This window comes from Camelus ferus, chromosome 5 (genome assembly GCF_009834535.1).
Source record: "Camelus ferus isolate YT-003-E chromosome 5, BCGSAC_Cfer_1.0, whole genome shotgun sequence".
Taxonomy (NCBI): domain Eukaryota; kingdom Metazoa; phylum Chordata; class Mammalia; order Artiodactyla; family Camelidae; genus Camelus; species Camelus ferus.
Window position 1 is genome coordinate 47870689 of NC_045700.1, and position 26813 is coordinate 47897501.

Consider the following 26813-nt stretch of genomic DNA (forward strand, 5'->3'; position numbering starts at 1 on the left):
ACAATGTTTCTACTTTTAAATATTTTCCAAAGAATAGATGAATGAATAAGTGCACGAATGAACAAATAAAGGAATGAACAAAGACAGTGGATAATCATTCCAAACCTCTGGAGAGGCAGCAATGTAGGATGATTAAGAACATAGACTCTGAAGCCAAACTGTCTGGGTTCCAATACCAGCTACATGAATTATTAAATGTATGACCTTGGCCAAGTTACTCAACCTCTTGGTCCTCAGTTTCCTTATCTGTAAAGTAGAGACAGTAACTGTATATACATCCTAGACTTGTTGTGAAGATTAAATGAGGTTAGAGGCCTGGCAGGAGGTAAGCCCAATGGATAAGCATGCTATTGTATTATTGTTCTGTTATTATTGCAGGGTTAATGGAAATACTTGTTTCTGGCCACTGTTCTGTAAGCTAAGAATAGCCAAAATGCTAGGCAAAGTTCAGTTAATAGGATAGAGCCAAGAGTTCCCCAGAAAACTGCTTCAACCAAAAGCCAACCATCAGCTTCAATTTTACACGTTACAAAGATCTTTTCTCTTAGTTCCTTCCCTTATTCAAGAAATAGATGGGAGCTGAAACAGCAGGACAGATGGGAGAAATCCGGTAAGATAAACAGAAGAAAGCAGCTACAATAAAAATGCTTTAAAAGTTTTTCAATTCTTAATAACTGAGTGCTACCATTCATGAGGAATTTTTTAAGACTCTCAAAGCTATTAAAATGGTAATTAGGTCCCAAGAAAACAAGAACCAATTCAATTACATGCTGGATGCTTTTAAAATTTAAAGCCCTCTATTAAGAGGGTTTTAAAGGAAGCACAGTTCTAATTACAGGTCCAAGACCAACCTTAAAGCCAAAGTGTAGGTTCCTGGCTGACGCTGGCTCTCCCGAATGAGGTAGCTCCCCTCAGCTACACTCAGGAGCTGGTCTGCAGCTTCTCGGGAGATCATGCCGTGAAACCTAAGAAACAAAGTCAATTCAGAAACTGCATGCTTTCCATCTTTTTCAATAAAACAAGGTAAAACAACCCCCCACCTTCTTCTGTTGTTTTTTAGACAAAGTACTGCCATATAATCGAAGGGGAGCAGTTGGGTTTAACTATGCTTGTGTTTCTCTGGGCCTGGCCCCTGGCCAGCTTCTCTGTGGTGACAAGAACAGGACCAAAGCAGCAGCTCTCCAATCCATTTAACAATCACGGAATCAAAATTCACATCCGTCCATGGAAGATCAACCACCTCTCTCAAGAGGATGATTCCCTTCTCATGTAGCTGCGTGACCATATGGACATGCTAAAAAATACACAGAAATGTGTCCCACTTCCTTTCTTCACACTAGTGGCACTGCTCCAAAATTCTGGCTCAGAGTGTATGCTGGCAATTTTCCAGGGCCCTGGGTTGCCCTTAATTGGCATGACTGCCCAATAATGTGCATAATCTGCGTCAGTGGGTACTCAAGCCAAAAGCAAACAACGGTAATACTTGCTTTCACTCCCTGCTAAAACCTTATTTTTGATTAACAGAGAAAAAAGGAGGAAGAAGAATAAACATGAATAACACACTCCTTATACAGACATGGTAGATTCACCTATAACATTCTGACAAAAAAAAAAAAAAAAACACTGAAAAATAGAAGAGGGTTCATGTGGCAAGTTTTTGGAGTTTTTCTCATGGGAAAGTTTCGATTTTCCTCAATTTAAGTCTTGAAGCAGTTTGTGCTATCATGACAATTAGAACAACAAGGTTTGACGACACGCTCCTGGAGTTTCTTATCTCTGTAAATTCCTCAATCTTTCAGAACCAGTTCCACTCTGATTCTGCTGGAGCAAGAAGATGGCAACCTAAACCTGATGATTAGATCAGCATATTGGTATATTATTTTAAGCTTAATAACATCAATTAATAAAATTAGTAAAATCTAATATCTGCTTGTTTTTATTTTCTACTTGTTTTTTAAAAACCCACTTAATTTAAAAGAAAATGTCATTCAAAGAAACAAATTTTGGAACAAAACTTGATAGTGGTTATTTAAAGACTCTCAAAACTAATGATACCAGTTGACCCAAAATTTCCACCCCAGAAAATATGCACTAAAATATTTCTTACTGTGTTACTTTTAACACTACAGTTTAAAATCAACCTATATGCTGAAAGCAGAGAAATGCTAAATCACGGTACAATCACAAAGAACACCAGTGGCTCCGTCTAGCTCCTAAGTGTTATGTTCTATTCACAAGAGTTTTGAAAATTTAAACAGAATTTAGATAATTTAAAAATATTTGCTACATACATTACTGTTTATCTGATATGGTCTTAAGCCATGAAAAAAAATTATTTTATTTGGGGAAAAATGGGATTATAGGTGATTTTTATTCTTTTCCCCAAAGGGCTAAAGTTCTCTTTTTTTTTTAAATAATCAGAAGAATTATGGCTTTTAAAAATTATAGTATTTTTCATAAAATAGAAAAATGCTTATTATTAATAGTAAATGGAAAAACCAGGCTACAAAATTATATGTATAATATGTCAATTTTGTAAAAACCACTAATAAGATAGATCTTCAGAAGATAATACTTCAAACTGTTAACATAAGTTATTTCTAGGCAGCATGAATTTATTAACAGAAAATTTAGAAAATAAATTATAACTATAGAATAAACCACCTATACCCTACTGTATGCATATACATGTGCGTATGTATCTACATGCTTAATATAAACATACATAGAAATATATACTTTTCTTTATATACATCTAGAATTACTTACTTACTTATATGACTTACATCTTTATTTTAACATTACTGCATGCACATTTTCCCATGCTATTTTCTTCTCGATACCTGACTCTATTTTCTATATTTTCATCAGTTGTGACAATTACATTTGTAATCAGAAAAATAATTTAACTCATTCAAACTCGAAAACCTCCTTCCTCTTCCTTTTATTTTTACTAAAAAACATCCATTTACCTGTCTCTTTTACATACTCCAATCTAGAAAATGTTTTCTGATAATCCATACTTACTCTCTTCCATAATACTTCGGTCTGTTTTCTACCTATTGGGAAAGAGAAAAAGAGTATCTGTCAAAATGGAAAGGTTCAAAACATAACTCAACACTTTGAACATGTGACAAACTAAAGCATATATTAGGAAAAAAAAATAGGATTAGAAAAATCAGAGACTGGAATCCCAGTCCTCTCAGCAGACTGATCATGCCATTTGGACTGGTCACTTCAACTCACATACCTTTTTCTTATTTATGAAACACTGTATATGTAAAAAGAGTTGAGCTAAATTATCTTTCACTTCTAGAAAAAATATTTATATCACTTTATCCCAAGAGTAAAATAAAACATCCAAAAATTTAATGCCCACAGTTGTGTCAGAACAGACTGTGGCTTTCTCTCCCAGTCCCTCCCTTCCTGTTCCACAATATTCTCCATTCTGTTAACATCTCCCATAATCTTGCCCTTTTGTTCTTCCATCAGCTCTTCCTCCCTACAGTTTATCTTCCCAGGCTTTTTCATGGCTGGTGTGCTCCCCGTAGCTACAGAAAGGCCCAGCAGGATAGATTCTGAGGAATTTTACTGGGTAGACTTAAAATATTGGCCCTGTTCATTCAAGGAACATCTACTGAGTGGCAAGCATGTGGTAGGTATCGTCCTACCTGTAGTAAGACAAAAACTGTCATTACTCTTTCGATATTTACATTCTAATGATGAGAGACAGACAATAAAAAAAATTAAAGAAATCAAGCAAACATGAAACCAGGAAGTAATGATAAATGCTGTAATGAAAATACAAGTGAGGAACATAACAGGGAGGACTAACGAGGTATTTAAGTTAGGTCATCAGGAAAGGTCTCTGAGATGACATTTAAATGGGGTCCTGACAGGAACAGAATAAGCTTTCCTGAGGCGCTACCTGGGTGGCACCAAGGACTATATTTATTATTGAGTTATATGCCTTAACTGTATTTGAAGACGATTTACTCCTCACAGTGAGATGAATTATTCTACTTCATTCTCATAGGATAGTGTTATCAGTCTTGTCTTACTGATGAAGAAACAGAATCAGAGAGGTTAGACCACTTGTTTAAGGTGACAAAGTGGTAGAGCCCAAGCTAAAACTGGGATTCTCAGTCAGCAGTATCAAAACCCAAATACTTTGTCTGTCTGACACTGACTCATCTGAATTAGTTAAATATGGCAGTTCCCAGAGCAACTCAAAGTCTATCCTTTCTGATCTCCCTTGGCCTCTACACAGAGCCTGACGACCAAGACTGGATGACCCACTCACTGGGCATCAAGGTCTGATACTGTTTTCAGCAAACTTGAGATATTTATTCATCATGTAGAAAAAAATTTTGTTTCAGTTAAAAACTATGCATGATTTATAGCATACGATGATGGCTTATCTAGCCCAAATCATTGAGCTATTCTGGAACTCTCTAAGATGCAGGTAACCGATATCTATATATATATAAACTTTTCCTGCATAGTAGTGGTTCAATTGACTTCTTTCCAACCCCCTTCCCAGGAGAAAAATAGGTCTTGTCTCTAACTGCAATTCATCTCAACATTCCTTGACTTCATATAAATATATACTATTTTGACTTTTACTTTGAACTGATTATTAACATTGGCCTGGTTTCCTCATATCCTATGAGTAAATACATTTTAAAACATGTGTTCATCTTCATACCTGTAGGAGAGACATGATTTTACCTTTTCCTGAAAATTATATATAAATAATACTTAACCCTTAAGGAATCTTCTATTGTCTGCTGAGGTTGCAGTGAGGTTATTTACCATCTCAAAATAAATTCCACCTGATTTGGTCCTGTTGCACAATTTCTCTGCTCATAAAATTCAGTGTGCTAAAAATATGCCAGTTGGTCTCTACAGCTACACATGACAGCTATTCTATTTTTAGGTCCAGAGTTTATTAGGGTAGGGTCACGCATCTGCTTGAAAGCAAATCTTTGCTTTTGAGATGAAGATTCAATGTTTAGATCTTCACTTAAAGAATTAATTTAAGGTTCCACTATTTTATGATAAAATGTTAATCAGAAGAACAGTTTTACAGCATTTACTCAAACTAAAAGTGTGCAAATCCTTGGTATTTACTGGAAAGGAAAACTGACACAGGTACACATGAAGACATAGATAAGAATGTTCACAGAAACACTGTTCACAGTCATTTTTAAAATGGAAATAAATATACACCAATAAGGAAATAACTAAATTGCTTTATAGTATAAATAATATACATGGTTCGAAGGAATGATGTAGCTCTACAGGGACTAACATGAAGACAAACTGTTGAACACAAATGTAAGTTACAGAATAATAATACAATATGACATTTAGGAAAAGCATGTGCACCCACAACACATTTATAGCATAGAGAAAGATCTGGAAAAATATATACCAAATTCAAATAGTTACCTCTTGAAGCTGAGAGATAACTGAATTGAGGGGCCCCACAGGAAAGGCAAAAACGGGACTTCAGTATTATCTATAAATTTTTAAATAAAGAATATCACCTTTAAAAAACAGAAACCAAGATTAACTTTTCTACAATATAATACTGGAGCCTCAGACATATTAGAATGGGGTCCCCAACATTTTGAGATGAGGAGCTCATGGCCTTTCCCTTAGATCATGACATCTTTGCAGGTGGTTGAAGGTTACTTTTATCAGGCCTATGTGACTGAGGAAATAAGAAAGTGAAGTTCTTGAACACATTCTACTCACTAACGAAAATCCTGGACAAGTACAAATAAGTAATAGTGAATGCTGAGGGACTGATGGCCCCAAATGGTGTGGTAGTCCAATGGTGTTGGAACAGAGCAGGCCCTGCAGGACCCTCCTGAGCACAAAAGCCTCTTCATGTCCCCCATTTCCTGTCTGTAGAAAAAGGCTTTAGTCTCCTAGGCCTTCCCTGAGTTACAAAGAGCAGACTCAAGCAGCTACTAGTTATGGAAGTGAGGGAATACAGAAACAAAGGAAAAGCACTCAAGAAACAACAGTTCAATGATAATACAGAGTCCCAGTTCCTCCTCAAGGAAGAACCTGATACATATCTTACGGCTGTTCTGCAGGAACTAAGACCCCCACCAGGAAGATGGTGACTTCATGCTGATCCCAAGCAAGTAGATGGACTCCAGACTGATTGGAACCAGAGGTTAATGATTAAGATTCCTGAAACACCACCTGTTACCTCTCCACCAACCAATCAGAAGAAAGTCATGAACCCTGTAGCCCTCACCCCAAATGTTGCCTTTAAAAAACCCTTCCCTGAAAGCCATCAGGGAGTATGGGTCTTTTTAGCATGAGCCACCTGTTCTCCTTGCTGAGCTGTGTAATAAATGCTGTGCTTTCCTTTACTACAACCCAGTATCAGTAAACTGGCTTCACCACATGGTGGCCGAGTGGACCCAAGTTTGGTTCTGTAATAGTGTTATAATCTAAGACAAATACTATTTATTTAAGTCCATTAAGTCCCTAATATGCTTCAGCTGATTGCCTAAGTAATCTTCATAACACACTTGATTTTGGCCTTATATTGCTCAATAATTATTCTGCTTTACCCAAAAGAAATTTGAATTAAAAGAAAAAAGGTAACACTGATGATTAATACAGAACTTTTATAATAAGCTGTAGGTCCAAAATAAATGCACACACCAGTGACATCTTTTTCTACGTTTCTATAATGGAAATGTCAAATAAAACTTAAATTTAAAATAAGTCTTTTTTTCTCTTATCTAGATGGTGAAGGGGATCAGAAAATGCCACCCCAGAATATGCCACTTTAGCATAAGGATTATTTTGAGCTGAAGGCAATTAAGAAAGAGCAAACACAGGAGGAGCAATCTGCCCTCCCCCTTTCTGCCTAAAACCAGGGCAGATATAACTTCCCTTTGTGACGGTGTCCTCCTCCCCCCCAAAAAAGGGGAAAGAGAACAGAATGACTCCAGAGACAATTTTTATCTCCCAAGATGACCTGAGTCTGCTAGAGGAGCACACTAAAAAACTCTTATTTACTATACATTTCCCAATCACCCTCCCACAACTCCCCACCCCTCTCAGAAGCTCCAACCTCTTTTTCCTTTTCTAGTCTCTTTTGCACACTTTATCAACATTTGTTAAAATGGTATATAAGCCCCAGTGTGTAACTGCCTCTTTGGGGTTTTCATTTATCTGCTATAAGCCCCTCCTCCCCCATGTGCACATGAAACAAATCTTTTCTCCTGTTCATCTCTCTTTTGTCAGTTTAACTTATAAGCCCCAGACACTGAACTTAAGAGGATAGAGAAGTCCCCCTCTCCACAATAGCATTTAGATGCTTTGCAGATGTCTTAAGACGTCATTATTTAAGTAGTGATCTGGAACAGTCTTTTCAAACTCACAGACAGTACAGCATTACACTGATAATCAAATGAAAGGATTAGTCACAATTTATGATAGTTAATCATAAATAATGATTACGAATGATCCCAAATTAGTTTATGTGCAAACAGATCAAACTGGGAATTTAAGTGTTATATGCAATAATAAGGTTTATGTGTATACAAACATTTGTATGCTTATTTCTAAGTTTTTAAAGTTCATAATAATAGTCAAGGAACTTTTTACAGGATAAAACTGGTTGCAGTCAATGTGACTAAGTAAAACATGATTTTAAATTAGTACTTGTGCTGAATTACATGCTTTGCTTTCTCTCATTTTCTATACTTAACAGTTAACTTTTTTATGATAGTATGTCATGGGTAGAAAAAATGGGAAATGAGAAGAACAAAAAATTCTAACTAAAAATAAAAGGTTCTCATAAAAAGTTTTAGCTTGGTTGGCATAAATGTTGTATGTTCTGCCACCAAAGAAAGAAAACTTTAAGTTACTCTACCATTACTGAATATGACATAAAGTGCATATAGCATAAGAATTTGATAACTAAACAGATGTCATTTTAGAATATTTCAAATATCAATGGAATTCATTAAATTAACATTTATTGTAGAGTTTTGTAAGTAATGACCTATTTTCTTCATACATAAAACATTTTAATCAAATTCACCAAACCAGTCTTTCAAATTAAAGTCTTAGTTCTTTATTTTATTTTCCACAGAAACAAAAGAGCGTGTTTTATATAGAAGTATTTTGTTCTCCAAAGGAAACCTTAAGACCATAAAATAAACAATAAAAGTATTATAAATGTTAATTCCCTTCCCCTCCTCCCCCACAATGTTATAGCTTCATGTTTCAGATTATTTTACTGAGGAAACCCTGTTCCATGGCTATTGCTCAAAATAGTAGTTCCAAAACACTTTTTTTCTAATTCAAATTCAATTTTAAAGAACATATACTTCTGAAGGCAATGCTACAAAAACAATGAACTAGAACACTGCCAAAATGTTCAATGTACCTCCTTCCTAACAGTGGTACTGACCTTGTCAGAAGTCACAAGAAATCATTATCTCCTTCTTGTTCACATTGTAAAAAATAGTACAGATAGGCTGGCTCTTTAAACCTGGCCTGGAATTCTATAGGATGCTTCTTGAAAGTTACGGTATAGGTATGCGAAATTTTAAGAAACGATATGATCTTGGCCAAACATTACTAATTTTTCAGGGAGCAATCTAGAGTATGTATATAAAGCCTACACACACACACACACACACACACACACACACACACACACACACACACACACACACACACACACACACACACACACACACACACACACACACCACACAACTATTTTCAAGTGTCAAGATTTTGTTTTGCCTGGTTTTTCAAAATGGCTCACTTGTTTGGAGGCAGAGAAGAGGGATAAGGGAGAAACAAACACATTTGGTGTTTGCTTCCTACAGTGGTAGATTCTGAATTAAAGGCATGTAAGTCAGTCAATATTCAAATCTAGCTTTGGATCTATTTTTTAAGTTGCAGGGAGAGAAGGAGAGGGAAGGACTGGAAGGAAAGGACAAGGAAGAGGAAGGGGAGAGGAAGGAAGAGAAGGAAAAGGACGAGGAGGAAGGGGTGGAGGAGCTCATTTAAAACAGCTCAAAGACAAAGACTAGAATCAGATCACCCAGAAGGACGTACAGCATGTAGACAATGTAGTTTTCCACTGAAGCACACATTTTCCACTACCTCCTACAAATTAAGTTTTTCTCATTGCATTTTACACCACAGAAAATATCATGTGGATAATAGTTAAACTTCAACTAGCTCAAAAAATTAACTTCTGAAAACCTCAAGAAAAAGCAGTGCTGGCACAGTGGAAAAGTGGGTACCTGTCAAAGAATTACAGAGCTGAAAACGACTTGGAGGGAAAAGGTGACAAAAATGAAATCAGAAGTGTTATGGAACTTAGAAAGATTGTTCAACATTTTACCCTCTGCTGATAGTAAGAAAAACTTCTAGGTATGTGCCTTCCTCCTCAATTCTGTAAAAACACCCCTGTTGGTACCATAACTGAGCAAGGGAGAAAGGGACCCCGTACCTGTGGTGCAAAGTTAAACTCTGACAAGCAGATGTTTGCAGCAAAGTAAGGATTTACTGCAGGGCTCTTGGCAAGGGATTGAGAACCACGTCTGGGATCCACTCCCACTTTGTCTTTGAGTTAGGGTTTTTTTTGTTTGTTTTGTTTTTTTACAGGGGAAGAACAAAGAGGCTGGGGTTAATTACCATCATGACATTTCTGTGACATTTCTTAATCACAGTTTCAAAAGTCAGGATGTCTCTGGTCTACAATTCTCTGGTCTGGTGGCCCATGGCTCAGGGGTCTGTTAGCTCATCTTGCCCTGGAGAAACTACCTGAGTTTGTACATTAATGATGATTTCCATAATAGCAATTTTAGGACATTAAACAATGTTAACAACAGTAATTTTAGTCAGCTGACTCTAGCTGATTAGTGTTCAGTTAGCACTGGTCAGAGGTGACAAGAAAGAGAATAAAGAACTTGGTTTTAGGGGAACTCAAGATCAGCACTGAGACTGAAGTTTTAAGCATAAAGATGTTTTAGACTTTAGCCAAGGAAACCATTAACCTACAGCCTGCCAAGTAGGGTAGCTTTCTATCTGCTGTCAGATTTTAAAATTCAATAAAGACTATTTACATTTTTTAAAGCTCTGTAATTATTATTTATTGACCTACTGAAAGCCAGTTATTCATCTTCTTGATATTACTTATTTTTTCATTAGCAGACTACATTAGAAAGGTGAATAGGTAAATTTTAAAAAACAAACTTCTTTCCCCACTATTCTCCCACCTTAGGTTCCAGTAACTTCTAGGTAGTACGGGTAAAGAGGTGGAAAACTATCAATCTGTTTACCTAACAGTTAACTGACAAAGGGATTGTTTTTGGAACCGTAGCTGTGATCTGCAATTTCACAAATCTACTCATCCCTCAAGGTATCACAGATTCTGACATCAAAGCATCCTACTACCCAGCAGTTTATGAACAATGATTTTTAAATAAGAGTAAAAGGTGGAAAAAAACAAGTTCATATTGGATAGCACAAGGAACAATATTCAAAATTTCGTAGTACTCTATAATAAAAAAATATGAAGAGGAATATATGTATGTATACATATGACTGAAACATTATGCTGTACACCAGAAATTGACACAACATTGTAAACTGACTATACTTCAATAAAAAAGAAAAAAAAGAGCAAAAGATGACACTAAAAAAGTCTCAGAAGTAAAGTAAGGTGAAAGCAGGCTTTTGAGTGGATAGGCTGATTTTAAAATAGCTGGTTTTAATAATTCAATACTACTCAACATTCATAAAAAATGCTTTCCAGCTGTGGCGCATATTCTAAGTGTTAAATAAGGGATCAGCACAATACCCAAGAGATATATGAGCATAATAATCTTTATTTTTATAGAATCAAAAGTTGAGCTAAAGGCTGTGTCAGCACATAGAAGCAATCAGTAGTGATTCAATTAAAGTGCTTCTGTCCCACTCCTGTACCAAACTCTTATGTGCCCACCTAGGAGAACACGTCCTCTAAAACAGAGTAAACGTTAAATGAGCGCTTTGCACCTCCCATTCGTTTAACAAGTGTTTGTTAAGCACCCACTTATGTGTCAAGTACTGTTCTAGGCACCTGGGAAATACTGATGAATGAAACAGACCAAGATCTCTACCCTCACGGAGCTTATATTTGAGGAAGGGAAGAGAGAAATAAATGTAATTGATAATGAAATCATATAGTATGCTACAAAATGAAGAGTGTTCTAAAAACAAAGTAGAATAGGTAAGGATTGGAAATGCTGGGGGTGATGAAATATAATTTTAAGTACAGTGGTCAGGATGGGCCTTCACTGAGAAAGGAAAACTTGAGTAGACCTGAAGGATATGAAAAATTAGCCATGTGGGTATTAGAGAATATTTCAGGAAGAGGAGCCAGTGCAAGGGCTGATAGAGGCACTGCTGCAGTATCTGAGGGACAAGGAGGCTGGTGTGGCCCAAGCAGCACAGGGGAGAGAGGGAAGGGCAGGGGACAGCAGGAGATGGGAACCACGAAGGGGACTGGGAGATGACACAGGGCCTTGTGAGCCACGGTAAGGGCTTGGCTTTTACTCTGAGTAAAACAGGAAGCCCACGCACAGTTTTGAGTAGCAGCGCAACATTATCTGACTGATGTTTTAAAAGGAACATTCTATGAGGATAGACCATGAGGGGGAAGATCAGTTAAGAACTATTTCAGTTACACAACTGAGACAGTAGAATAATTTACGACGACTATGACTAAATCGACTAAATATATAGAATAACTAGTCACAACAGAAGTTTATTTCCTGCTTACACAGGCACACCTCTGAGACATTGTGGGTTCCGTTCCAGACCACTGCAATAAAGTGAATATCGCAATAAAGTGAGTCACATATATTTTTTGGTTTCCCAGTGCATGTAAGTTATATTTACACTCCACTGTAGTCTATTAAGTGTGCAATAGCATTATGACTAAAAAAAAAAGTACACATACCTTAATTTTAAAGTATTTTATTGCTAAAAAGTGCTAACTGTCTTCTGAGCCTTCAGTGAGTCATAACCTTTATGCTGGTGGAGGGTCTTGCCCTAGTGCTGATGGCTGCTGACTGATCAGGGTGGTGACTGGTGAAGGGTGGGGTGGCTGTGAAAATTTCTTAGAATGAAACAACAATGAAGGTTGCCTCATCAATGGACTGACTCCTTCTTTCGTGAACAATTTCTCTGTAGCATACAACACTATTTGATAGCATTTTACCCACAGTAGAACTTCTTTCAAAATTGGAGCCAATCCTCCAAACTCTGCTGCTGCTTTATCAACTAAGTTTATGTAATATTCTAAATCCTTGGTTGTCATTTCAACAATCTTTACAGCATCTTCAACAGGAGCTGATTTTATCTCAAGAAACCACTTTCTTTGCTCATTCGTAAGAGTAACTCCTCATCCATTAAAGTTCTATCATGAGATTGCAACAATTCAGTCACACCTTCAGGCTTCACTTCTAACTCTAGTTTTGCTGTTTCCACCACATCTGCAGTTACTTCCTCCACTGAAGTCTTGAGCCCCTCAAAGTCATCCATGATGGCTGGAATCAACTTCTTCCAAACTCCTGTTAATGTTATTTTGACTTCTTCCCATGAGTCACAAATTTTCTTCATGGCATCTAAAATAGTGAATCCTTTCCAGAAGGTTTTCAATTGACTTTGCTCAGATCCATCAGAAGAATCACTATCTATGCCAGTTTATAGCCTTATGAAATGTATTTCTTAAATAAGACTTGAAAGTCAAAACTCCTCCTTGATCTATGGGCTGCAGAATGGATGTTATGTTAGCAGGCATAAAAACAACATTAATATCATTGCACATCTCCATCGGAGTTCTTGGGTGACCAGGTGCACTGGCAATGAGCAGTAATATTCTGAAATGAATCTTCTTCTCCGAGTAGTAGGTCTCTCAACAGTTGGCTTAAAATATTCAGCAAACCATGTGGTAAGCAGCTGTGCTATCATCCAGACTTTGCTTTTCCATTTACAGGGCACAGGCAGACTAGATTTAGCATAGTTCTTAAGGGCCCTAGGACTTCGGGAGTGGTAAATGAGCACTGGCTTCAATTTAAAGTCATCAGCTACATTAGCCTCTAACAAGAGAGTCAGCCTGTCCTTTGGAGCTTTGAAGCCAGACACTGACTTTTCCTCTCTAGTCATCAAAGTCCTAGATGGCATCTAATCTTCCAATGTAAAGCTATGAATTCCAATTTCATTCACATTGAAAATATGCTGTTTGGTGAAGCCACCTTCATTAATGATCTGAGCTAGATCTTCTGGAGAACCTGTTGCAGCTTCTGCATCAGCACTTCCTGCTTCACCTTGCACTTTTAGGTTATGGAGATGGCTTCTTTCCTTAAATCTCTTGAACAAATCTTTGCTGGCTTTAGCTTTTCTTCTGCAACTTCCTCACCTCTTTCAGACTTCACAGAACTGAAGAGTTAGGGTCTTGCTCTGAATTAGGCTTTGGTTTAAGAGAAGGTTATGGTTGGTTTGATCTTTTATTCAGAACTGTCATTACCTGAGACGTGGAAGGTTTGGAGAGGAGGGTCAAAGGTCAGTTCTGTTTGGGATGAGGTATAGTTGAGATGTCCATTAGATATCTGAGGGAGGATGCAGAGTAGGCAACTGAGTATTTTTATAGTTTGGAATTTGGGGAGAGTGGACTGGACTGGAAATATGAGTTGTATTAAAATCTGAAACTGGAAAGATCATCAAGGAGTAAACACAGGAAGAGAAGAAATGAGGATCAAGGACCAAGCCCTGGGGCACTCCAACATGAAGCAGCCAGGGAGGAGAAGAACCAGCAAAGGACCCTGCAAAGGCAAGAGAAAACCCAAAAGACTGTAACATCCTGGAAAGAAATGAGGAAAGTCATCACCTGTGTCCAGCGCTGCCAACACGATAAGCAAGAAAAGAACCGACCACTAGATTTTAGTGCGTCACTGGTGACCTTGTCTAAGCTCTCCTGTTGGAGTGAAGGAGACAAGCCGGGCTGGGCAGGGATGGGTTTCAGAGAAAATAAGAGGAGCAGGATCGGAGGCAGCAAGTACAGACAACAATTTCAAGTGTCTTCTACAAAGGGGAGCAAAGAAATTGGGCAGGGCAGATAGAAAAAGTAGGGTCAAGAGAATTTTTTAATATGGGAGAAATAACAGGATGCTTGTGGGCTGATGACAATATTTAATAGAAAAAGAAAAACCACTGATGACGGAGGAGAGAGGGGAATTGCTAGGACTACGTCCTTGAGCAGATGAGGGGAAATGGACCTAGTGGAGTGGAGAGCTGGTCATTATCCATGATACAGGCAAGAAGGCAGAACCTGTGGACCCAAATGCTAACAAGGTTGAGTCGATGCGGTGGCGGACATCTGTGGGAGCCCTCTGCTGACTGGTTCAATTGGGAGCAAGGTAGGACGCAAGATTATGAACTGAGAATTGGGAGGTGTGAGGGGAAAGAGAGGGTGAAATGTCTCAGGGACGCACAGTATGACTAGTGGGGAGCACTAGTTCGAGGTTCATATATTTAATGTGAAGCCTGGTCAGAACTCGGTTTCTCTCCAGCCATATTCAGATCCTTGGGAGTATGCACAGAGTGGGGAGAGGTGGATTTAAACAGGATTGTGGTTTTACCAAGCAGGTATGACACGAGAGAAGATCACGCAGGGGAAGCTGACTGGTCCCCGACATCTACGAGACCCCCTTCTCATTCAATCCCACGATGATTGGTCCCCAAGGCCTGTGGATTCCAGTGCTTTACACATTCTCCTTTCCTGCCCTTCCTGGCAAGATCTAGAACCAGTTTCTTACTGTATTCTTTATCACTTGTCGCTAGGATTATCAAAACCCTTCTTACACCACTCTTTTCGTCTCTAAAATGTCCATTTCCTCCCTGGTCTATTTTCCACACTGCAGCCACAATGTGCTTTCTAAGCCTAACCCTAATCGTGTTTTTCTCCAGCTTAAAACACTTTCACTTCTTTAGCTTTCAAGATAAAGTCCAAACTTCAAAGCTTAGAACACAGAAGTTTTTATCCGTGATGCCTGCTTAGCACTCTGCTCTCATCTGTCACTCTCCTACAGGACTCGGCCACAGGAACTGCACACATGTAGCAAGGTGACTGCCACAATTCTGCTGAAGTGCTTGGTTTACTGCTCCATTCCCCACCGAGACAGTAGCTGTTTGAGGAGAGAGATCCTGCTTTATTCGACTTGAATCCTGAGGACTTAGAATATTGGTTGAATGAACAAATACATGTCAAAGAAAGAATGGAGCCTCTCCAAGAGACACAAATATACATGCTTCTGCAAACCATATTATAAAAGCATTGTGTTGAAAAGTAAATTACACTAAGATACCTCATTCACATAAACATTTAACAGTCTTTATCACACACACCACTCATCACAGCCAGTTATAGGTAGATATAATCTACCAGAGTGAGGCAGGTAAGGAAAGAAATGACTACAGTCAATTTTCTATAACTATGCCTAATGGGAAACCTTCAAAGACATGTGCTAGCAACAACATAGCAAATACACACCTCCCTGGTATTGTGGCTAGAATTAGAATACAATGTCAAATGTGTCACTTTCTCTACATTTTTCATTACACTAACAGCACTGTCTTGAGTCTGGCACATTTTGGTCCAACCTCAGTCTGTTTTACTCATGTAACCTAGAAAACACAACTGCAGTTGTTACAATAATGAGGAGCTGTGTTCAAAAATGCTATCAAGCTCCCTGCATTACCAAAAATGAGTCACAAAGAGAAGAGGTTTGGCTTTCTGAGTTTAAGAGTTCTAACTACATTCCCATTGTTTGGCTGCCAGAAAAAAAAAGTGTGTCCAGTTTAAGGCTCCATGTTTAAGGATGGTCAAATACCAAACTGGTTTGAGTTATATCATATTAGTATGAATTAACTAAAAATATGGAACTTCTTTGATATCTCTAAATACATAACGTGTATCTCATATACTTATGTAATTTATGCTCATGTCTGTCTCTATGTATACATATACCTATGAGTCACTTAGTAGCCATCTAGGTTATCAGATCAATTGTGGCGTCAAGTGCCTGGGTTCAAGTCACCCTTACTTTAGTGATGCTGGCAATTCCGATCTGCCAAAGAGAAGCCGTAAAGTGCTTCCTTTAAGTGAAAAGGTGAAAGATCACAACTTGATAAAGGAAAAAATTGTAAGCCAAGGTTGCTAAGGTCAATGGTAAGAATGAACCTTCTATCTGTGAAATTATGAAGGAGAAAGAAATTCATGCTAGTTTTGCTGTCTCACCTCAAACTATGAACTGCATCCAGTGTGCAGTAAGTCTTAGCTAGGATGAAAAAGGTTTTACATTTGTACAGTAAGATACTTTGAGAGAGAGACTACATTTATATAACTTTTATTAAGTATATTGTTTTAACTGTTCTATTTTTAAATTATTGTGTTTATCTTTTACTGTGCCTAATTTATACTTGATCTTAGCCAAAAGGCCAAGAAGCGATTCTGTGCCTAATTTATAAATTAATCTTTTCAAAGATGTTTATGTATAGGAAAAAAAATAGTGTATATATATAGGGGTTCAGTACTATCCGCGGTTTCAGGCATCCAAGGGGGGTCGCGGAATGTATCCCCTCTGGATAAGGGGTGACTGACTAGTGTGTGTGTGTGTATGTGTATGTGATATTTCTCAATAATGATAACTGTGTTACTCTGGAACTTTTCACAGAACTACTGCCATTACCTCACTTTCAGCCAAAAGTTTAAAAAGTTGTGTCTGGTCAGAGCATGGAGCAAAATGGAATATTTTATTAAATAGCATTTTTTAAGTTCTCACTACACGTCAAATTATTTCATCATCTTTGATCATGGCACAGCAGCAATGAAATGCGCCACATACTCACCAAGCACCACGTTCATTCCATGCATACCTACATGCACACTGTACATCTACATATATTTAAACTGCAACAGGACATTTAAAAGATAATCTCCCAAAATCCCTGCTTGGTCCTCTTTGTGACCAATTATATACTTTCAGAGTTATTCAATGTTTTTTTTAAGCCAGATGTCACAATAACAAAATCTATTTCAACATTTTCTTAAACAATGAAGCAGTTCTTTTTAATGGTGTATGATCTAAGAAACTTATTATGAATCGACATTACCTAATATAGTCCTTATTCAATCTCTCCAACTGTATCCAAAATGTGTAGCTTTATATATATATGTATGTGTGTATGTATATGTACACACACACACACACACACACACAGCCAGGACTCTACCAAGGTGCATGCATTACATTTGGTTGGCATGTCTCTTTAGTCTCCTTTACTTTAGAATGGTCCCACAACTGTTATTTCTTTTATGAAAATGACATTATTTACAAGCCCAGGACAGTTGTCTTATAGAATGTATACATTCTGGATTGGTCTGACTTATACTTCACAAACAGATTTAAGTTAAACATTTTTGGCAGAAATACTATATAGGTGATGCTGTGTACGTCTCACTGAGTGGCTTCAGAAGACACATGTCAGTTTGTCCCACTGCAGGGAATGCTAAATCTGACCACCTGGCTAAGATGGGACTGCTAGACCTCTCCACCTATAAAGATGTATTTTTCTCTTTGCTGTTTCATAAATAATCGAGACCATGTGATTATTCTGTTCATCTACAACCTTTTACTCAATGGTTTTAATGTCCAGTGATGATTCTTGCCTGACTCAATTATTAGTGCAAATCATTATCATTCTTTCTATGTTTTTAGCCACCATTCTGCTGTAAAGAGCAACTTTACATTTTCCCCCTTTTCTTTTCCTCTTTGTATTAGGGTAGGGTTTTTAAAAAGTATAATTATAGACCTATAAATTCTCTTTCCATTCAGTGTGTTATAATTCATTACTATCATTATTCTTTCTGATGTCAAATTGTCCCAAGTTTTGCTTGTGGGAAGTCTTCAAGTGGGCTCCTATATTTTTTTTGACACATGCTTATCCATTTTTGAGCCCTTCTTGCTCTTGACATAAGATATTCCAGGATCTCTCTGCCCCATATTCTAGAATCAGGAATTTCTCTAAGGAGCACTGTCTCCTTTCAGTAGGAAACAGTATTCAGAAATTGGAATCAAAACTTTGTTCTTAGTGAGGCATCACTGCTTCTTCACCCTTTCTATGAACTAAGATGGAAAATACATTTTAAAAAATCTATACAGTCATATTGATAGCTCCAGTTAAATTCAGTACCACAGTGTACTTCTCAATTTCCCCCCATTCTGTATTTACGTCTCCTAAAAATCTTGGTTCCCCAAAATCCAATATAATTATTTATTTGCTCTATCCAATATTACAACAAAATTATTGCAGAATTTCTATACAAGTACCACTAACAACAACAAATCTACTATCTATAGTTTAAAATCTTTTTATAGGTTATGGATCTTCAAAAATTTCCCTCTAAGTATGTATAGACAAAATAATATATTTAAAAGTTACTTAAATTAATTTTGGATGATTATGTTATGAATTTGTTAGGTTCATTTGTTCCTATTTGTATTCAATTTTAGGGTCTTTTTATCAGTTTTATTTAATTTGGTTGTCTGAATATGTGAAACTGCATAGTTCAAAAGTCAAAACTATGTAAGAACGTATCCTCGGAGAAGTCTCACTTCCATCCTTATCCCCTCCCCACTGCCCCTCACCCACTACTTATGGATAACTCTTTCACTGATACCTGGGTTAATTCTTCCTGTCTTTCTCTTTATTACTAAACAGGGACCAAATTACTAGACATATATTTTGTATCTGGAAATCATTCCATAGCAGCTCGTAGAAATCTTTGTTATTCTATTTAGTATTAGAGTTTATTCAATCAATTGCCCATGAACATTTAGGTTTTTTCCAATATTCTGCTATTACAAATAATCTGACGATAAAAAACTCTGAACGTATGTTATCCCACATTTGTATAGGCAGTTCATCAGGGTGAAGCGCTAGAATTTGCACTGGTAGGTCAAAGGGTAAATGCAGGTATAGTTTTGTTAGATATTACAAAATTCTCATGAACTTGTAGAATTTCACATTCTCATCAGCAATATATGAGTGCCTGTTTCTTCACAGGCTTATCAACTAAGGAGTATATTCTAAGCTTTAGAACTTTTGCCAATCTGAAAAGTGAAAATGGTCTGTGTATTTTAATTTGCATTTCTCTTATTATTAATAAAGTTGAACATCTTTTCATATACTGTCATATGTCACATCTTTTTTGGTGAACTGTCCATGACTTCTGCTCATTTTAAAATCATAATTTAAATCTTTTTTAATGGAAAAATTATTTCAGTAATGCTACAAGAATGCCTTCAAACTTTGTTTTAAAAAGTAAAAAACATAAAAATGGAAGAATGTATGAATTCACTGAAAAGAATATTAACATCACTTAAAACTATACTGTTATATTCTATACTGTGTTCCAAACTGTCCATTATAAAGTGGTAGTTATTTCAAGTGAGAAGAATGTTAAGAAAAATGCATTTAAGTTACCATTTCACGATGCTAACTAGCTTTAACACAAATAGCCAAGCCACTGAGGAATGTTAAAGTTTGGGAAACAAGTGACTGAGAGACATTTCATTGTAAAATTTCATCACACCCACCTCATTAGTACAGGTAATTCTCCGAGGATGAGGGGCTTCCTGCTGCAGTTGATATACTGGGAAGGTAGAAAGTAAAAGATGTTAGTCTCCCTTAAGTAGCACATCTGAATATATTAGGAATTAAAACCTGGCTGCTTTTTACGTTCACAAGAAAACGGTAGGACAGTCCTATTGGTTATTAAATTTGTTATGAACAAAGCAAAGAAAGTAATCCAAACTAAATTTAGTGAGAGCCCAGGAGCAAACACAAATTAAAAAATCATAATCCACAGAAGTGTCTTTTTGCCTTATAACAGATCAGTTCTGATATCTGGCTCTATTCTTCATAATCTGGCCATTTATTTTCCCCAATTATTGTGGATATATTACATAAAGCATGTCTCTACTGTAAATGAATAATAGTTGTATATTTTTAAAGCACATTATTAAGTGTCAAACTTGAAACTAAAATTAGGATTTATAGGCTAGAAGTTAACAGATACGCTGTTTTTCTCCCCTATTTATATTGTGAACATCTATCTTCAAAGACAATCTCCCCTAGAAAAATTTCTGACCCAAAGTTACCACTACCTATTCAATTAGGGTATATGTAGCAAAAGAGATTATTCAGGTACTCAAATAACTTGCCAGAGGATAACTTTTAGGGTATCTGAAAATGCATTGGTGAAAATTCTATAGATGCCATGTCCTTCTAAGACTATGCAAAACATGATTTGCAAAAAGGTCCATTCTTCAGATCCATTTCTCCACATTGGCAACTATATCTCCACAAGATGTGAAAATTCAGTTCACATTTCGCTTTCGACCACTAATTCTCAAAAGATCAGTTGTTTTCCTTTGTCAAGAAAATGCTTTGGAAAGTACTGTCATCTATGGAAACTTAATTATGAGAAATGAATGGTGGCCAAGAAGGACATTAAAAGTTACTAGAGAAAGTAAAATGTTGACAGTGATTCAAAGCATAAACACAAGTGTCTGATTATCGTCAGTAATGCATGTTCCTATTCAGTAAGCAAATAGTAAGATAAGCCGGGATGGAAAAAGGAGTGATAGTATCATCACGTTAGAATCTCACCCTCCCTTTGTTTTAATCAGTTTCAAAAGGTATAGTTCATTTCATGGAGAGAAGTAATTTTTAGACAAATGCCTCCTCCCTGGTTATCAATGGCTAAGCTGTCTTTTAAGACTCATTTTTAATAAAAATATATAAAGGGAGGGCCTTCAGATATTGTATAAGTGAATATAAGATATGAATTTAGGTAACATCTACCAAAAAGATCATTAAAAACTCATACACCATAATAAAGATGAATTAATTCAGGTCCTTCTCAATTTAGAATTTTTTGGTAATCTAAATTGGAACTCAGCTAAAATTTAAACTGCACAATCATTAAATGAGTCACCAACAATTAACAGCTAAATTCAACTTAAGAAGATAAAAGATTCAAGTGCTCAAGATTTTTCAATCACCTTAGCAGTGTCAATGCTTATGTACTTATTAATGAAATTCTCACTATCTACAGATAATACACTGTTAATCAAGTTCAGAGATCACAAGTTGGTATCCTGAGGTCAAAACTGGCTCACATGTATTTGATTTGCTACTTTCCAAACTTTAATTTGTTTTTAACATTTAAAGATTAAGAGATTTAACAACAACAACATAAGCAAAAGAGAATTCTGGCTTCTCTTGAAAACTCAGAAGATGTGACAACATGGGGCCCAGAGTTTTCGATGCCACAGTAAAGGGGGTCGAATTAGGGGCAACTCCCTACAGACAGGGCGTCCACGCTCTGCTTTCCCACAGTCCCCACCAGACTCACTCACCTCATTTATTACATGTTACACGCCTGGTTTAATTTAAGCAATACATACCAAACGGCAAAATTAAAAAAAAATGCATTTGTTTCAGAGGTCCTCAACTTAGACTTCTTACTATTATATTATTGGTTTGAATTTGTAAGGTTTTAGAACTGTTTTCACAAGCTCAACTGAATCAAAATTGGAAAGCACAAGAGAGGCATGGGTAAAATAAGTTTCTTATAGAATCACAGTGAAAAGCTCTTCAGAACCCACCAAGCAAAGACAAGAAAAAAAAAACCCCACATAACACGTTGTAACTTCTGACATTAAAGTGTAACTGAACCCTTCTGTGTTACAGATGTAATAATGAATAGAAGTGAACAATCAGAACATGTTGAATAGTTTCCATTCTGTTTGTATCTCCTTATGTGGACTGACATACCTGATTTTTTCAAAATCTCAAACCATTTAGACTTTATCACCATTTTGAGAAATTTTTAACTACAAAAACTGAAGTCATAATACAGAGAAGATGATGAATGCATCATGGTTTATCTGTCCCAAAGATGGTAAAACAGAATTTGTTAATTATCAACTTTGAACAAGACATCTACAGGAATTCAAATGTCATGGCTCAATTATTAAGGGTACTGGGTGCAGCCTACTATTACAGTAACTTAAAATTTCAGCCACTATTGATGAAATAAGAGTGTCACAGACTTGCCAGGTTAAAAAATTTTTCCTGTTAAAATGCACAGACTCCAGACTCCTGAACAGATGAACTTCTTACAGTACTATTACATTATATTAATAAATAGCTTACTGGAGATTATTTACAGCTAGCTGAATATAAAACTGTAAAACTGCCTGACTGGCAAAGGGAAAACAAATAAAAATAAAACAAAAGAACTCAATGTACATCCCAATTTTTTCTAGGATCATAATTTTGGGAAACACATTTAACAGCCTAAATGATCATCATCATAATTACTTCAATATGAGAATGTCATTTTTACATGTTTTCTTATTAGTTAAAATGTGCTCGTATATAAATTCTTAGAAGACAACATCATGATTGCATAAAGAAGTTTCACATAACCAATTTTTAAAATGGGCCTTTCCACTTGGCTTTAACAGTTTAATCATAACATTTCCTTGAAATGGAAATTGTTGCACTTGATGGTCAGAAGATAAAGTCTATTCTAATAATTTCCTCTCTGTTTCTACTATGAAAATGATGGGGGGAGGAGGTGTTCTTCAGGCACTGAAGTCACTAAAAGAAACTATAAAACAGTATTATCACCAAAAAAAGAGAAATAAGCCATTTTTAAGACAAATGGTAGCTACTCTAAGACATACGAAGATACAGAAAATACAAATTGCATATACCACATTTAGTAATCAATATTCTTCAGGAGGAAAAATCACCGGCACGATTCAATAACAGTCTGAGGTTTTATAAATGCTCTTACATTAAAATGCACAAGGCACAAGTCAGAGCTAAGGGAATAAAGATAAATTGAAAACCAGAAAACGCAGAGAAGAATTTTAAATAGGCTTCCCACCAATGAGATTATGAGACAAAATCTTTGGGAGGTAAAGAACATTAGTCATTTTTATATATTCCTTCAACTATATTCCCCAGAAACAAAAAGGAAGCACCAGGGGTGGGGGAAAATGCATCTATGAGACAATATTTTAAAAGACTATTCATATTTTGCTTACTATAATTGGCCCGAAGTGGCAACCTATTAAAATAAAACTATCTATTGTTCTGGGAACATAAAACCAATGAGAATTTGAATTGCTGCTCCTTCAGTCAGCAAATTTCAGCAACTTACAAATACCAAAATGTAGAGTACCAACATTTACAAAAATGCTAATAATCCATATTTAAAGGACAGGTGTCTTAGGCTGCTTATTCAACTCTATAGACAACAAATAAAAGCTTAACAGTAACTGGTTTCTGAAATAGTGTACGCATGGATTTTTTTTTAAACAACTCTGATTATATTAAATCTACTTCCATTTTTTAAAACCTGAAATAGTTTTACTTGATGCAGTAATATTCTCTGGGAAATAAGGAAGGGAAAATTAAAAACCTAGACTCTTGAAAAAATTTGTATTTTAATGCAAATTTTCAAGAACCATATAGAATTTGAATGTCTCTCTTTTGTATTTGGGAAGGCAATTCCTAAGGAAGAAGACCACTTTTCTTTTGCCTCTTTTTTACTCATTCTTTCTATCAAGATAGCTTCCTGACTTACGATCATTTATTTATTTCTTTTTATATAAAGAGTCAGGATCTAAGAATAAGTAGATTCCTTGAGTTCTTAGCTCACTTCTCCTTGCATTAGTTTTATCAGCCACTGTCAACAAGTGGTCTCAAGCTCCAAGATATGGAATTCCATGCAAGCTCAGAGGAAAGAGACACATTCCAGACATGCAAACCTCGTACAGACGGTGGAAACACTCCTGTTTCTCCACACTTACTTTTTCAATGCTATTTACAAATCCTGTTGTGAATTAATTTTTCAATCATGGACACAAAAATGGAATGCATCTTCATATCTAGTGATCCTAATATTGTTATATTACTTATAAAGCACTATAACCCACCCAATTTAAATTATTTGTATACTTACAGTAAGATTTCCAAACAGGAGGTCTATATTCATCTGTATCTGAAAGAATAAACATCAAATTAACATTAATGAATATTTATATTTTAAATGAGATATTTTAATCATTAATTCAATTATAATACACATTTGTTGAGGTCTGTTTGTCCTAGGCATTGCACTAGGTACTAAAAGGCATTCAAAGGTTTTTTTAGTCTTGGCCTTTCCTTCCTTGGAGTACAATTTTACAAAGATTTTTGAAGAAAGTTATTGTATTTATTCAACTGCTTCTCACATGAAAACATCGAGCTTAATTTTTATTGCTGGCACTCATTTACAGTCACTGATATAATAGTCAATAATGTCTTTGGGCTGAATTCTATGTTTATTTCACTGAAATATCTCTGAAATCATTGTAATTTTTCTATATTTCTCTTCATCACAGTTGGGGGATTCCAGCCTAATTGCTTTTTCTCCATCTGGAGCAAAGAACAGCAAGGTACAGATCTTAGACCTCATACATCCTGGACAATTAAAATCAGGAAATGAGAAACACTTCAGTGGAAGAGAGCATATCTAGGGAGTCACAAAGAACATGAGGTGAACATGTGTTCTCCAAGTTCATTTCCCCTCATTCTGACTGAATGCAGATGTAGGAGATAGTGTGAATAGGCAGTGGAAAGAGATAGAAATACAAACACATGAGGGAGATGGGAGAATTAGAGAAAGGAGAGGGGATAATGTGGTCTGCTTTCTCCTCTGTAAAGCATAGCTAAGGATCAATCTCGCCAGCACAGAGCCCTGCCCTACAAGGCCATGTAGCCAAACCAGCAGACACAGCATTTTGGTGTGGGGACATGTGGCCAGACACATCACCTGGCTCTGCTGGTATCCGACATAAATCCATTGAGGAATTTGATCCTAAAAATCATGTTCTCCAAGGAAGCTAGAAAATTCCGGGTAAGTTTATTGAGAAGACTGATTCTTGTATACGGAGTGCAAATTAAAATGGTTGTAGTTTCAAAACATTCAGCCCCCAACTCCCAACCTTTAAAATGCAATCTCAGACTTCATTTCTGACGTGTTACCATAAATTACACAAACATCTTGAGTCAGAGGACTACAGCAGGACTACTAACGATGGGCACAAGAACATAAAAGGGAAATCCTAAGTCATGTAGAAATTGCTCGGCACCCAGTAGAAGTTTCCATATATGTTTTCTCAAAGAACAAATAATTACATGAATAAATGAATGAAGTAATGCAGCAAATACAGGTGACTCATTCTTTGCATCAGTTTATTCTACAACGTCACCACAAAACTGAATGAACCAATAGTGAACCACTGCTCCTAAGGGAAACACAAATTGGGTTCCTGTGAGCCTCTGATCACAATATTTTCACCAACCAATCAATACACAACCTTGTTTTCTGTGTATTTCTGTTTAAAGACACCTTATTTAGTAAATACTGTTGATTCATAAACACTGAACACACAGCCAACAGCACTACAACTCATGCCTCAAAGAAGCTTATCTAACATGTGTATTTTCCCCATAAGATACATCACTGCCTTCTTGAACTTAGGAATGCTAGACAGCGTGTTGACACTATGCTTAGGGGTCATTTTAAAAAGCAAAATCACCAATAAAAAGCCACAAAAATGCAAAAAATGCAGCACTAAATAGACTATGAAAAAAAAACTTGTTTACAGTAAGTATGAGAGCTGAAACAAAGAAGGTAGGGTTGCCTTTGCTCAACCTCAGCTGGGACTGTCCATGTCATGCAACCCAGGTATTTTGCTACTCTACAAATGTTGGCAAATGACCGTGAAAGTGTCACAAGTATTTATTTTACTGTTACAAATAAACGCTAGCAAGCAAGCAAATTTGCAATACAGAGTCAAGAATAATGAGGACTGTTGGTATATGAATGAGCAATGCTTTAGGAAAACTGCCAACTCAGGGGAACTCACCTAGCAGTGATAGAACATTAGGATGAAATATGACCCCAACACAGTGATATATACATATAGATATTTACTTTGCTAGAGTGTGTGTGTGTGTGTGTGTGTGTGTGTGTGTGTGTGTGTGTGTGTTTGGAGGGTTAATTATACTGAGGTTGTCTTAATAATGATAATTAACTTTATTACATATTTTTAATAGTACAAAAAATTTGCCTCTGAGCAGTCAAGTCATTTTACGATTTCATTGATGCCATTTGGATACTGTTATACTGCCATTCTATCCTGAGACAGTTCAGGGTTTTAACAGGGGAGTATACGCTCACTCTCTTGGCACTCAGCCATATTCATGAGTGTCTTGGCCTCCTTGCCAGGATCTGACCAGCATAAGCTGCAGTGAGCAGGCACCTCCTGAACCTCCATGTGGAAGACAGCACATGGCCAGGAAGAGAGAGGGCACTCAACAAGGCTGGGACTCAGATGTGGTAAAGAATTTACCCTTGTCCTCTAGAAGAGCTCTGAATTTTGCCCTCAGCTCCTAGGAGGTAATTTTATTTGCCTGGGAGCCCTGGGCTAGCCAGAGAGTAACACTGTGACTTAGGATGGAGCTCTGGGTCACAGAATGTCAGTCAACCTGGAGACTGAGATCAACCACTGTGGGCAGTCAATCATAAGGCCCACATAAAAGCCAGACTCCCAAGACTAGGAGAGCTTCCT

The 26813-nt window shown here is 36.6% G+C and overlaps 1 protein-coding gene across 2 annotated transcripts in view; it reads right to left on the reverse strand.

Annotated features, from left to right (window-relative positions):
* The window catches only part of CHN1 (chimerin 1), a 193039-nt gene that overhangs the window by 104704 nt on the left and 61522 nt on the right, over nucleotides 1-26813 (reverse strand). For both annotated transcript variants that reach the window (XM_032479723.1, XM_032479724.1), the window contains 4 exons: nucleotides 24158-24196; nucleotides 19710-19765; nucleotides 3028-3059; nucleotides 852-965 (listed from right to left, as the gene is read on the reverse strand). In XM_032479723.1, coding sequence (XP_032335614.1) covers nucleotides 852-965; nucleotides 3028-3059; nucleotides 19710-19765; nucleotides 24158-24196 — 241 coding nt within the window. The remainder of the gene's footprint in view (nucleotides 1-851; nucleotides 966-3027; nucleotides 3060-19709; nucleotides 19766-24157; nucleotides 24197-26813) is intronic.